The following is a 13,720-nucleotide window of genomic DNA, read 5'->3' as shown; positions in this document are numbered from 1 at the left end:
GCCGGGCCGGGCTCGGGACGGGCGGCGGGGCGGGCGCAGCGCCGGAAGGGGCGGGGCTTCCGCTGGAAACGGCGGCGGCGCGCGGGCCGGCAAGAGTGGCGCTCGCCCGGGGCGGGGCGGCCCCGGGGCCCGCCCGCCATGGGGAGGCCGGGGACGGGCCCGGGCAGCCGGCGGAGGCACCGGGGCGGGGCCCGGCCCGGCCCCTCGCCCGCCGTCACCGCGGCCCGGGGGTCCCGGCAGGCCCCGGTCCGCCCGCCAACAGAGGGCGCTGCGGGCCCGCCGGGCCTCGCCGCGCCCCTTCCGCCGCCGCCGCCGCGCAGGTGAGACCCCGCCCGCCCCTCGGCCCGGCCCGGCCCGGCCCGGCCGCAGCGCTGCCCCGGGCGGCCCGTTGTGGGCGGTCCCGCAGGCCGCCCTCGGGTCCGATTCGCCCCTGAAGCCCGGGCCGGCGGCGGGCACAGCCGCGTCCCCCGCCCGGGGCCTGGCAGCTGCGGGCTGGGCCTCCGGCGTCCCCTCAGGCCCCTGTCCCCGTCCGCGCCCGGCCTGGGCCGCGGGTGCCCGCGCCGAGCAGCGCTGGCCGCCCCCCGGCCCCGCAGCCCTCCCCTGACAGCCGTGCTTCGCAGGCGGATTCCTCCGGCCGCCCTCGGTGAGGCAGCATGGGGAAGAGCTGCAAGGTGGTTGTGTGCGGCCAGGCCTCCGTCGGGAAAACCTCGATCCTGGAGCAGCTTCTGTACGGGAACCATGTGGTTGGTGAGTCTGCGGGGGACGGGGAGGGAGCCTGGCAGGGGCCTGCCTGGCTGCTCTGCTGGCTGCCGGACAGCCCCGTGCTGCAGGCGGGGAGCAGGAGGCAAGGCTGTACCTGGAGACCCCCTAAACACGCTGGCGGTGGGGATGGAGGAGAGACTCGCTGTCCTGCCACAGGCCACCCGGCAGGACAGTTCTCCGGGTTGTGCCAGGGCCGGCTCCCCGGCCAGGGTACCCATGTCTCCCCTGCCCGCCTCTCTGGCAGGCTCTGAGATGATCGAGACCCAGGAGGACATTTACGTGGGCTCCATTGAGACAGACCGGGGGGTGCGTGAGCAGGTGCGCTTCTATGACACACGGGGCCTGCGGGACGGCCTGGAGCTGCCCAAGCACTGCTTCTCCTGCACGGACGGCTACGTGCTGGTCTACAGCACTGACAGCAAGGAGTCCTTCAAGCGGGTGGAGCTCCTCAAGAAGGAGATTGACAAGTCCAAAGACAAGAAAGAGGTGAGTACCCCAGGAGAAAGGGCCTGCAGAACGGGATCTGCTTCCCTTCTTCAGGTTCTCACCCCAGAACTCTCCTTTCCTCTAGCTTGTCATAAGATGGTGACAGGGGTCCCTGTTCCATCAGACTCTCGGTTGTAACCAGCTACTGTCCTGGGATGCTTTCTGAGTGTGCAAGTGCTCAACAGGCACTTCCACTTTGGGGCTGGTTTGAGACACACAAACCCAAACAGCTGCCAGAAGGGAGCGCTGGGGAATGTGGTGTTTTAAAAAGCCTTAGTACAGAGGGGCAATTAGCTGCAGGACTGGGCCTGGCACCGAGGGTCTTTGAGGCAGAACCAGGCAGCACCGTTTAGCTCTGTGTTTGGTACCTTCAGGGATTCTTCTCACCCTTTTTTGAACAGGTCACCATCGTGGTTTTGGGCAACAAGTGTGACCTGCAGGAGCAGCGCCGGGTGGACCATGACGCAGCCCAGCACTGGGCCAAGGGTGAGAAAGTGAAGCTGTGGGAGGTGTCTGTGGCTGACCGGCGTACGCTGATCGAGCCATTCATCTACCTGGCCAGTAAGATGACACAGCCACAAAGCAAGTCTGCTTTTCCCTTGAGTCGCAAGAACAAGGGCAGCGGATCCATAGATGGCTGAACCTTGTGTTCCCTTCCCTTCCATTGCCACCTCCTCTTCCTCACCTCCCTACTTCCCTTGCACATACCTCCTGCTGAGCCTGTTTGGTGCCGTGGAGCCTGCAGGAAGCACGGTGGCATGAGGAACAGGCATCCCAGGGCTGGGGATGGTCTTTGAGGATGAGAAGGGTAACTCATCTCCCTGCACTGGGACAGGGACCGCTCTGGTTGCTGCCCAGCCCCTGCGGATGTTGGAGGTGCTACAGGAAAGCCAGGATTTGCGGAGTGACGCCCCTCTGCTCTGTGGGCGCAGGCTGGCAGACTGGAGGGTCCTACGCTGCTAGAGGGGAGGCACAGCATGGGGCTGGCCAGCAGGTGGGGATCAGCTCCACGGCTGAGCACAGCAGGGCCAGAGGAAACGAGTCCCGCTCTCTCTCCAGCTGCTCTGGTTTTTATTTGCTGATACCATGTGAGAAGAGCCCATTTGCTGGCCCTGCCTCCAGCCCAGCCACTGTCAGAGCAACTCTCCCTTGTCCTACCCCAGCTGGCTCTGCGGTGCTGCAGTGTTCCCCGGCAGATTGCCCCTTACCTGGCAGTGCCCGCTGCTCCTTTACGTGCAGAAATATTCAGTCATCCTGCCCCAGCGAATGCATAGCGCAGAGCAGGAAAAGATGCTGTTATTGAGGGCAGGGTGCCCACATCCACCACGCTGCAGCCCTCCTCTTCCTGAGTGCAGACTCAGTCATGACCTTGGAGAAGCTGGGACTGTGCTTAGCCTGTACACCCTGATGCTTAGGACTGTGGCAGCTCTTGCTGCCCATCTGTGACGGTGCTGACTCTCCTCTCAGAACCACCATAAGACAGGGAAAGGTGTCGCGGTCCTGCCCAGCAACACGTGTTCCCTTCAGCTAGTCTGGATCTAGGAAAAAAAAAAAATTACGAGAAAGCCCTGGCTTGTTTATACTTGTTCCTTTTATTTACTGAGTAACACAATAAAGCGATGAGATTCAATTATCAAAATATTTTCCTTTTTTTTTTTTTCCCAACAGTTATAGTACATCAAAAAAATATACAATGAACATTACAGGAGGGGTACTGGCCAAGTCCCTAGAGTCTGTTTATTCCATTTTTGTGGGGGTTTTTTGTTGTTTTTGAATCAAACTCTTCACATCACTCCAAGGTTATTTACAGAGGGGCACACGTTATTGAGCGCTATGGACTATGCCCTACTACCTAGAACAGCATATGCTAAGTCAAAGGCAGTAAATGCTTTGGATAGCACGGGAGCAGGGAGGGTTTCTGGAGGCGGGGGATGCAACAGAGGGAGGGTGTTCTTACGCAGCTCATTGCAGTATTATTGTTATCAGAAGGAATGGCTTTCAAGGGGTTAAAGTGCCAAGTGTAGGAGTGTATTAGGACTCCACTGGTGGAGGGGTGACGGAAGCAGCCACTGCTGGCTCCAGCACAGGCTCTTTAGAACAAAATGCAGGGGAACAACCCACCAGTGCCAAGTGGCTCCTGCAGGCTGGAGCGCAGCCACAGCCGGCTGCTCCCGGCTCCCCATGCTCCTGAGGCTGGTGGGCACATTGCAGGAGGGGACACGCTGCCCTTCTCTGCTGTGGCCAGGGCTGGGAGTGACCGGCGAGGCAGCCTGGGGAAGAGCACAGTGAGATGAGCAGGGAGAGAGCTGGAGCCGGGCTGACCACGGGCTGCTTGGCACTTCGACGCTGTCGGAGCTGTGTCCCTCCTGCCGCCTGCGGGCCCCAGCCAGCACAGGCTCAGTCCTGTGGGATGCGGGGTCCAGGCTGCACGTGTCCCTTGGGCTGTGGGTCCATCTCCCTGTCCCTGTCAAAGCCATTGCTGCTGGGAGCCGTCCTTCCCTCAGCTGCTTTCTGAGCTACATCTCCCACCACCACTGTAGGACCTTTCGCTTGTCTCTACCTCCAGCCTTTCATACAAGCTCGCTGTTCTTCTGCTGGTGCCCTCTTTCCACTTCCCTTCTTCCCTGGGGTGGAGGGGAGATGCCCTGAGCAGATGAATCCATACCCAGGGGCTCCCTGGCACTCCTCTCCTCTGTGGCAGGAGTGCAGCAGTGGCACCGTGGGTCAGTGTTGCCCATGGCGCAAGAAATGGGCCCTCCAGACGCAGGCGTATGGCTCTGTGCCGCCCTGCTCCCTCTGTGCAGGTTTTCTGCCCTCACCTGAGGCTCCAGCTCTGGGAAGCAGAAGCATTTCAGATGCCTGAGTTGGCCGGTTCCTGTTCACCTCCCATTGCCAGGACCCTGTCCTGAGCATCAGTGGAGCACTCTGGGCAAAATCCTCCTGAAATCCAGGTGTTGCTTATGGCCAAGATGTTGGATATGTGTGCTTGTGCGTGTGGATTCCCAGGTGCACAAACCGACCTGCCTCTTCCCAAGGGCTGGGAGGGAACATGGGCCACAGCTGAGGTCTCTGAGCCAGCACCCGGGGCCAGGGGACAGGAAAGGAATCGTCTGCACAGAGTTAAGTGTTGCCTTGATTTTTTCTGCTCCGACCACCACTCCTGGCTGTACAGACAGCATGAGCACCAAAGTAAAACGCAGACAGCAAATGCAGCGGGCGAGCTGCTCCCCCTGGATTGCATAGATCGGGACGGGTTGTCACTCCAGCGTAAGGTCCATTTGGGTTGCAACTTTCCTGCATATTTCTATTTACAGCAGCGCGCTGGGAACCCGGAGCGCCATGGTTACAGTTTTCAGACCAGGTCATCGCTGGGCTTTCTGAGCACAGTGAAAAGCAGAGCTACAGCTTCGGGGGCCTTCCGGAGCCCAGCTTTCCGCCGGCTATGATGGAAGCATCACAGGGAGAGCGCCGGGCATAGGCTGTGGGTGTCACCTGCTCCTTCATACCTGATTGTCCAGGCTGCTGGGGACACCTTTGTTTTCAGGAATCATCGGTAACTCCCTGGAAGCTCCTAACGGGGATGGGGTTGGAGGGCCAGGCATGGCGGGTGAGCAGCAGCATTGCCTTTCACTGGAGAACCGAAAGTGCTTTAAGGACATTCATTCAGCCTCACAGCATCTCCCAGGAGGTAGGGGCAGGGCTGTTCCCCGTGGCTGGGACAGAGGCAAACAGCTGGCATCGAGCACGGGGTCCCCTCCTTGGGGAGCCCGCACTGGGCGGCCTGGCTCTCCCATCCTTGCTGGGCTGGAGCGGAGCCCGTCTCCGGCTGCATGACCAAGTTGTGTGCTTCTCGGGGGCCAGGGCAGGAGCAGTGTGCTTTCGGAGGGAGGAGGCACCGGCCCTGGGCTTCAGCTATTGCTCTCGGAGTGAAGATACGGTCAGTGTGGCTGGTGCCCACCGCGGTGGGGCTCTTTGGCTGGTGGGACGTGGGGGGTTGTCGGGCACAGGGGGCTGGTGGGCAGCACAGAAACCCCCAGCCAGCACAGGCAAGTGCGGGACTGGCAAAGGCACAGCCAGCCCAGTCCGAGAGGGAACTGCCAACTTTCCGCTTGTGCTGGGGTTATTTCTCCCAGTAAGAGCTGGGCTGAGACTCCCCTCGCAGTTCCCTTCCCACTGGGCTGGCAGGGACCAGCCGGCCAGAGGGATGCTCCTTCCCCCAGGGACCAGCCAGCTCCTCTTCTTCCAGTCTGGTAACTGGGAGGGTGATGAACAAGAAACCAGCAGGCTGAGGACAGGCAGCCCCTGGCCACGAGACACAAGATGGTCCTGGTGACTCGGGCACCGTCCTCTCCCCTGCGCCACGCAGCCGTGCGACGGGCTCCTCTGCTGAGCGCAGGGCCAGCATGGCTGGGGGGAGTGGCGGGGATGCACAGCGGGGCTGGCCGGGCTCTGCCAGGGTATCTTGCTCCAGCAGGAGCCCGCTAGAAGCAAAGGAGAAGCCGGGGTTGACGTCTACACCTATGGTTTCCCACCAGCCAGAAGAGCAGTCTGCCCGGGAGCACCGTGCAGCCCCCGCGGCACAGCCTGGTCCGTGGCGGATGGACCCTCGGCGGGTGAGTGGCTCTAGTAGGGCGCGAAGACGATGGGGCCCGGCGTGGTGCGGACGTGGGCTGGTGGCGTTCGGAAAAGGGCTGGTCCGAGGATCGGGGCTTGGAAGAGGGTGGTGGCAGCGGCTGGTCTCAGGGCGAGGGGGCCAGGCATGGCGCAGACGGCAGCCGCAGTGAGCGGGCTCGGCAGGAAGCGGGTCGCCAGGGTTTTGGTGAGATGCTTCTGCAAAGCCAGCTTGGACTGCGGGGAGGGAGGAGGAGACACCGTGAGGCACCCAGCTGCAGGACAGCCCCCAGCCCCAACTTCTGGGCCAGACAGGCAGCCCCGCATCAGCCCCTGCCCACGTTCGCTTCCAGCTGAGCTCTCAGCACGTCTCCACAGTAAACGCAGCCCTTGGCCCTGACCCGACACACAGTCCCTCCCACAGCCCCGGTCCCTCGGCTTGGCTGCTCCCAGGTCAGAGCACGCAGGGTTGCCCCAGGTGTGATGACGTCCCCAGGGAGGTCCTCAGCCCCCTCGTGCTGGCCCGGAGACCTGCCCTGGCTTTCTCAGTGGCTGGCTGGGCTGTCCCCTGCCTCAGTGCTTTCCTCTGGAGCCCTGCAATGACTGTTGCTGCCAAACTCTCTGCTAAGCTATGCGACTCTGCAAGCAAACGCTTAGGCTTGGTTTAACCAGGCTGTACCAGCCCCAAGCACCCCACCATCACAGCTCTCCTGTTCAGAAATAGCAGAACAGATGAAGAATCACAAGTGCTGCAGTTGTCAATGCTGCTGCCAGAGGACTCACAAGTTACTCCCAGGAATAAAGACTCAAAACTCCTCTCACCACTACAGCCGCCCTTCCCCAGCAGAGCAGGTTAGATGCGATCATGGGAACTGAGGCTTTAAGAAAAGCCCCTGCATCTCTTATTGCAAGAGATGGCTAACGTGGCGAACGATGTTTCAGAGAGCAAACCAGGTGGGTAATTTGCAGGCAGACAGATACCTTGAGAATACTCACTGCGAGGGCAGCATTCTTCTGCAGCTTGTTGTAGGGGCTGTACTTGGGCTTGGGCGGCTTCCCCGCCAGCCTGTCTTTGTGCCTCCGGCTGCTCATGTGCTGGGAGAGGAAAACAGCCGCATCACCCGGAGCCAGGACAGCGAGGGCAGACCCGCGGCACCGCGCAGCTTGGGTCCACGGGGGACACCCATCACCCTCTCCAGGGGACCGTCAGGCACCCACCCACCGAGCCCCCGGTGCCCGTGCAGAGGGGTCTGCACTCCCGCGCCCAGTGCCCCTGCGTTCCCAGGGGAAAGGCACGCGCCAGGCCTGGCATTGTCACCTGTTTGAGCTGGGTCTCCGAGTTCACGTAGATCTCGCACACCTGGCAGTGAAACGCCTTGTTCTGGATGTTGATGCTGCCCTTGTTGCCAATCCGCTTGGACTTGTGTCCTGCCCGGGAGAGGAGCTTGCCTCGGCCTCGCCGCATCTGGGTGCTGTGACCTTCCAGCATCGACTTGTGCTTGGCACCTGGGTGGCAGAGGAGACACTCAGCAAACACTGACTTTGCAAACAAACCCAGCGCTGTGCCGAGTGCCGTGGCAGCAGGAAGGATGCTCTTCAAGCAACCTGCCCAACAGCGCTGTGCGTCCCCCCTCCTGTGGGACCTCGGTCCCCCCAACCTGTGCCTGGCAGCACTTGCAGGCAGAGGGGACAGGGAGCTGCCTGGGAGTCCGGACTCTTGGTGGGGATGCGGCAGCCCGTTCCCAAACCCTGCCAAGCTCTCGTGGCCAGCTGCGCTTCGCAGGCAGACCAGAAACGCTCAGCTTCCCAGAGACCCCCCCCGCCGCCATGTGCCAGACCTTCGGAGAAACTGCTATTTTAAGCGTGTGCTGGAGCCTGTCGCCTGTCCCCGGGCGTTAGCACAGTCTGCAGAGCCGGGCACGCGTCGCCCGCCATGCTGCAGCATCTGAGCTGTACCCAAGGTCAGAGAGGATCCGGCTGCAGAGCCAGGAATAGCTCAGCGGGGAAGGAGGAACCCGAAATCCCCGCACACCTGGGGACAGGGCGCTCTGTCCTGCCCCTGCCAGCGCTGGGACGGCGGCATGGGGGTGGGGAAGTAATTTAAGCCACCGCTAATTCATTCTATTTTTTAAGGCGTTAAGCAAGGAGCCCAAGCGCGTGTGACAGCCACGGAGGAGCGCAAGCACACAAACATTTTGTTTGTTTGTTTGTTTGTTCTTTTTCCCCAAATCAGCTCCTAAATTTGTAACCGGAGCTGACAAAAGCAAAAGGACACGTTTGCAGCTAAGCCGCAGCGGTGTCCTGAGCTGACCCCTGTGCACGGCTGCTGCTGCCCCGCCGGCAGGCAGCTGGGGCTGGGGGAACTGGTTCCCAGTTCCTGCTGAACTGGGGGAGAGAAGGCCCTTCCCTTTAAAACCGGGGTGCCCGTCCTTGTTTGGCATCCTCCAGAGAAAGGGGCGAGCCGGGAGCTGGTGCTGCAGGGCCCGCAGACCCCGCTGGGGGTGCCCCGCACCGCAGCCGTCTCCGGGGGGGTCCGACCACCCCCTCCTCCCCTCCAGCCACCCCCAGGCTGCAGGGGACCCTCCCCAGCCCCAGACGCCTGCCTGCCCCGAGGGGCTGCCACGCACAGCCCATGAGCCACCGCTCGCTGCTGGGCTCCGAAGCTCGTTAGATTCCCAAGGGGCTTCTCAAAACGACCACGAGCCCAAACCACCAAGCTGCTTTTGGAAGGATTATCCTGGGTCTGAAAGAGGCACTGGCACTCAGGTTGCTATCAGCTCAAAGCCAAACTGCAATGGAATATAAAGTAGCCCCCAATCACTTGATTAAATGTCTCTGAAAATGTCTTTAATTAAGAGACACGAACAATAAAAGAGCATTTGACCTTGCTAAAATTCACTCCATAAGCTGCAGCACAGGTAAAACACCGCCACTTATCTTCGCAAGCCACCTTAATTAACCCTTTTTAATTAAAGCAACATTCATTAATGCTCGCCGTTTCCTTGCAAGGCTGTTTGGTGATGGGGCATGGCGGGGCTTTGCACGGAGCCCAGGACGGAGCTGCGAGGGGCCCGTGCCCCCGTCCCCCACGCAGGCGATGCCCTTACCGGTGTTGTGAGCCTCCAGCTGGGACAGGGAGTTGACGGTCACTTTGCAGGTGGGACAGTACAGGTGCTGTTTGCTCTTCTTCCCCTCCTTCTCGCTCTCAGGGGCCGAGCTGACGCTGCTGCCCGACTCGGCTGCCTGCGCCTCTGCTGCCTGCGCCTCGGCTGCCTGCGCGGCCGAGGAGGCCACGCTGGCGGCGTCTGAGGTGCCCTCCGACAGCTCCGAGGCCGGCGGGGAGCCCAGCGGGGCGACGCTGCCCGACAGCTCCACGGGCGACTCCTCGGCACCGGGCATCAGCCCCAGGCTGCTGCACTCACCCTCCGGCTCCTGCAGGCCGTTGGCTTGAGCTGGCGGGAGGGAAAGGAAAGGGGGAAAGAAGAAAGAAATGGGCAGAAAGGGAAAGTTCTCTGTGCTTGAACGGGATTTCTGGATTTCAGAGAGCACCCCAGTCTTCCCCAAGACCACCTCGGGCACCGTCTGCTCACGTTCATCCCTGTTGAGGACATCTCTTCCCAACATCTCTTCCGTTCCCGTTTTTATCTGCGGCTCTTGGCAGCCGGGCTCAGCACAAAACCCCGCGTGAGCTTCGGAGCTGCCTTGATCCAGGGGGATCTGGCTCCTACCGGCTCCCGTCCCTGCGCAAGGGCAGAGCCCTGGGGATGTGCGAGCCTCCTCGGGGAGGGAATGCTTCCTCCCCTGCAGCCATTATCTCCCAGAGACACCAAATCACAGGGGAAACACCCGCCATTTCCCCTGAGCAGCTGCAGGGACACACAGAGGCCAGGCTCCCCCCAGGGCCATCAGCTGCCCAGGCTCCTGGGCGGAATTGCCACCCCTTCCCCAGGACGCTGTCCCCAGCCAGGCACACCGAGGATGCCAGCGGAGCACAAAAGCTCATTTATTAACGATTGCGATGGCATTTGTGCCGCACTAATCGCAGCCGTCCTCAGCCCGACCAGCAGCTGACCGCGGTGGGATGCTCAGACACGAGGCTGCTGCAGGTCAGGATTTAATCAGGCTCTTCAGGATGCTGCAGCTGCGGCAGGGCTGCGAACACAAATGCTGCTGCACCCCTGGGAACCGGCCAGGTTGCTCACACTGGCATCGTGGGCTGCCGGCGCTGGACCCTCCCGAAACCCCTGCCCGTGTACCTGTGCTGCCGGGCTCCCCGCTGCCCTCGGGGCTGGGCGCGAAGTCGGCTGTGCCGTCCCGGCTGGCAGCCACTGCCGCAGCCCCTGCCACCTTCTGCTTGTTCTTCATGGCCTCGATGGCTTTCAGCCTCCGCGCGTGCTTGTGCCCCTTGTAGTGGGCTTCTGCCTGGTTCTGGGGAGGGAGAGACAGGGACGGCCGTGTCGGTGCTGTGGCCGGACAGATGGACGGACACAGGGAGGACAGGTCAAGGGGTCAGCCCCAGGCCGTGGCCACTCAGACACGCTTCCAGTGCAGCCACCTTCCCCGGTGACATTCATCTCCAGGGCCACCTTGGAGGTGGGTGCAGCGCAAAGCTGCTTTCCTCCTCCCGCCAGATTGCTCTGCACACAAATGTATTCAGGCTGAGGTATCACTTTGCTAAGACATCACCGCATTGCACGGCTGAGATAAGGACCCTGCTCTGATTAAATGCATCAAGTCACTTTTAAAAGAAGCTTTCAGGCAGAATTTATGACTTCAGAAATGTACAATGAATTGCTAGCTGTAAAAATAAAATAAAAAAGTACGTTGGTGGGGAGGGCACGTCTCCTATTGTAACTAACGGGTGTCTAACATGCAATTTACATTCACAGGATCTTTTCTCCCAGTGAACGCTGAATAATGAAGTGCACGTTGATGGGTTCATGCCTGCACCAAACTGATAAAAATGTACACAAAAGAAAATCACCCGAATGTTTGTGTACTCCGCAGTTGGAGACAATGCCACATTGTCCCCAAAAACAAATACAGTTTAGCAATTTATGGAAACTAAATCCAATATGAATTAAGACACTGTACCACTGCGCAGCACGGCTTAATTTGCACGGCGTTCTCAGAGCCAGCTGAGGCTTCCCGCACTCGGTAGGAAGAAGCATCCCTTCCCTCCCCCCGCGGCTTTCCAAGGGCTGGGAACGGTGTCCGGGGCTGGGAACAGTGTCCGGGGCTGTGCAGCGACGGCCGGGTACGTGGGAAAGCGAAAGGCCCATCCGAGCGCGGGGCCTCATTAGCAAATACAATAAACTTCCCCCAGATAACGGGGCTGGGATGGGGCTGGGCTGCAGCCTAAGTAGGTCACCCGGCACCGCCGCCGCTCTGTGCAGAAATACAAGTGGCGTGCGAGGGTCTGCGCCAGGACGCGTTCTCCCGCAGACGTGACCCTGGGGGGGACACAGGCAGGGATGGGCAGAGCGGCACGGGGTGCCTGCGAGGATGGTGGGAACACGTGGTGGGACTCTCCCAGCATGGCACTTCCAGCCGGGATGCAGCTTGGAATGGGAAAGCGATGCTTTTCCCCGAGATGCTTGATTGCAGAGCGGAATAATTAAGCCCAGAAACGCTGACTTTTGCTGGCAGAGCAGCAGCCAGCCCCGGGCTCTGCTGATGCAGCTCGGCCAGGCTGGGACGGCACCTCCGCGGGAGGCAGAGCCAGCCTGGCCAGGGCGCAGCGTCGGGGCAGGCACAGCTGCCCCAGGGGAGGCGAGAGCAGCTCCCGGCAGCCCGCGCTGCCAGACACCGAGTGCGCAGGCAGCTCCGGCAGATGAGACTGCGCTCAGGGCCATCTTCCCCTGGGTACAGGGCTCAGCGCTGCCTCACTCCCCCGGGAAGGGATGGCCGAGGCCAGGGGATGCTCCCGGGCTGGCAGCTCTACAGATAACGCCTGTGCCCGGGCTGGGCTCAGCGCAGGAGGCTCCTGCCTCCGCCTCTGCCCTGCGTGCCACGCAGCAGCGGCATGGAGAGGCGGATGGACTTGCACCAGCACGAGCGGGCCAGCCCAGGCGAAGGGCTCCGAGCTGCTGCCCGTGCGGAGGAGGCTCTTGCCGCTCCGCTCCCAGTCCCGCCGCCTGCAAACCCCCGTTCCTCTCCTGCCAGCTTTGTGCGAGAATTCCCTTTCAAACCTTTTTATCAGTTTTCCTCACAAAATATCAGATGTGTGCAGTTCATTACTGGTGGGATCAATGAATGTTTCCTTCCTCACCTCTACAAGGTGGTTGATTTACTTAGAATGAAAGGCTGGGAAAAAAACCACCTGCCACACCAGAGCTCTGGGAAGCCACGGCAGGGAAGATTATATTCAGCTCCCAAGGACCAGATATGAACTGCACAGGCTGATAAAGCAGCTTAAGCGCAAACACCGAGACCAAGGCAGCAGGGAACAGACCCGAACAAAATGACGAGGAGCAGAAAGAGCCAGCGTGGCAAACAGAGGACACGGCAGCCCCGGGAGCGCCTGGGCCCAGGGGCAGGGAGATGTCGGTGGAAACATCAGCCGGGGCAGCCGCAGAGCCGGGGAGGGCAGAGCTCCGAGGAGCCGCCTGTGTGATGGGCATCCGCACGGTGCCCGTCGTGGGACGCCCCTGTCATGGGATGCTCCTGCTCAGCCGCAGGTGCTGGGCGCTGGCACCGACCCTGTGTGACCCACTCGCCCGCCCAGCCCCGTGCTCGCCGCGCGCCGGCCCCGCTTACCGCAGAGTTAAAGCGCAGGTGGCAGATGTTGCAGGAGATGAACTGCTTCTTCTTGAGCGGTGCGGGCACGCCGAAGGTGTGGCTGATCACCGCCTTCTGCACCGGGTCCATCTGGAAGGGGAGGGAAGGCAGAGGGTGGCTGGGTGCCACACCGCAATGGTCGTCCCAGCACGGGACCGTGACCCGGCGATCCCCCGCACCCACCACACTTGCCGGGGGAGCTGCTGCAAACGCCGGCAGAGCTCATGCTTGGTGTCTGGAAGGAGCAAGCGGCTGGGGCAGCAGAGGAGCCCCGTCTGCCATGGAGGCACCCCCCGTACGGGGCAACGCACGCTGCGTCGACACGTGTTCTTGTCCTTTTTTAACCATCCCTGAAAAAACCAAACCGGCAGGAGCCAAATGCCTGCTGTGGTCTGGCAGAGGGGATGAGGCCGCTGCGGGGGCACGGACTGCGGACCCCATCCTCCCCAGCCCTATCATGCTCCCCTGCGTGTGCCCCCGGGCCCTCTCCCCCCACCACGGACACTGGTGTCACGGGTAGCAAATTATCGGTTTCTGTTTGAGCTCCCAGTTGCTGCCCTCAACCTCCCAATGCCAGGGCAGCTTTCCGAGAGACTTAGCAGGAGCAGAAACCACCAAAACAGGGGACAGGGGTGATCAGAACGAGCAACTGGCCATTAATCCTCCACGTGCTCTTGGTCAGGGAGCTGAAGCATCCCTGTGCAAAGCCGAAGGCGTGAGCGGAGCCACACGTGCCTGCTGCTTGCCCACGGGACACGGCACAGCACACGCAGGGGCCGGGGCAGGAGGGACAACGGTGCCCGCAGCCGTGGGCACAGCTTGCCCGAGGCACGGTGCCCGTGCAAAGCCACTCCGGGCTGCCCCGCTGCCGGTCAGGTGTGCACTTTGCCTGCTCTAATCGAATTACAAGGCTGACGACTTGCAAGCCTGTGCAGCCCCTGGTATCTCACCGGGCATGAGCACAGCGACAGAACAGCTCCGGTTGTCTGCAATGAGCCGTGTCTTTCCACGAGCCCATTCATGGCGGGGCAGCGCGCAGGGGCTGCAGGCGAGGCAGATGCGTGCAGGCTGATGACAGCCC

The 13,720-nt window shown here is 61.4% G+C and overlaps 2 protein-coding genes across 6 annotated transcripts in view; one reads left to right on the top strand and one right to left on the bottom strand.

Moving 5' to 3' along the window:
• The first annotated feature begins 291 nt into the window (after nt 1–291).
• Nucleotides 292–2,244, top strand: NKIRAS2 (NFKB inhibitor interacting Ras like 2). Of its 5 annotated transcripts, none has more exons than XM_059830489.1 (4): nt 292–320; nt 621–747; nt 1,007–1,248; nt 1,650–2,126. In XM_059830489.1, exons 2-4 carry the CDS (start codon nt 654–656, stop codon nt 1,887–1,889), a joined length of 576 nt encoding a protein of 191 aa, XP_059686472.1. In that variant the 5' UTR covers nt 292–320; nt 621–653; the 3' UTR covers nt 1,890–2,126. The 5 variants fall into 5 exon arrangements, with proteins under 5 accessions (XP_059686472.1, XP_059686471.1, XP_059686467.1 ...); XM_059830484.1 differs by lacking the exon at nt 292–320 and having other exon boundaries at nt 606–747; nt 1,650–1,734; nt 2,084–2,244; XM_059830486.1 differs by lacking the exon at nt 292–320 and having other exon boundaries at nt 606–747; nt 1,007–1,084; nt 1,182–1,248; nt 1,650–1,787.
• A 3,627-nt stretch (nt 2,245–5,871) lies between these two features.
• Nucleotides 5,872–13,720, bottom strand: part of ZNF385C (zinc finger protein 385C) — an 89,339-nt gene continuing 81,490 nt past the window's right edge. The window contains exons 6-11 of the mRNA XM_059830151.1: nt 12,619–12,729; nt 10,116–10,287; nt 8,967–9,311; nt 7,178–7,365; nt 6,841–6,954; nt 5,872–6,096 (exon numbers count right to left, since the gene is read on the bottom strand). Of these exons, the coding sequence (XP_059686134.1) occupies nt 5,872–6,096; nt 6,841–6,954; nt 7,178–7,365; nt 8,967–9,311; nt 10,116–10,287; nt 12,619–12,729 (1,155 nt within the window). The remainder of the gene's footprint in view (nt 6,097–6,840; nt 6,955–7,177; nt 7,366–8,966; nt 9,312–10,115; nt 10,288–12,618; nt 12,730–13,720) is intronic.

Source organism: Gavia stellata, chromosome 28, assembly GCF_030936135.1.
Source record: "Gavia stellata isolate bGavSte3 chromosome 28, bGavSte3.hap2, whole genome shotgun sequence".
Taxonomy (NCBI): domain Eukaryota; kingdom Metazoa; phylum Chordata; class Aves; order Gaviiformes; family Gaviidae; genus Gavia; species Gavia stellata.
This window is presented reverse-complemented; position numbering and strand designations above follow the sequence as displayed.

What these genes read in the sequence shown, in the direction of transcription:
- NKIRAS2 (XM_059830489.1), top strand. Translation starts at nt 654, where the DNA reads ATGGGGAAGAGCTGCAAGGTGGTTGTGTGCGGCCAGGCCTCCGTCGGG. An exon ending in GTACGGGAACCATGTGGTTG is followed by an intron (nt 748 to 1,006) that starts GTGAGTCTGCGG and finishes CCTCTCTGGCAG; the next exon opens with GCTCTGAGATGATCGAGACC. An exon ending in AGTCCAAAGACAAGAAAGAG is followed by an intron (nt 1,249 to 1,649) that starts GTGAGTACCCCA and finishes TTTTTTGAACAG; the next exon opens with GTCACCATCGTGGTTTTGGG.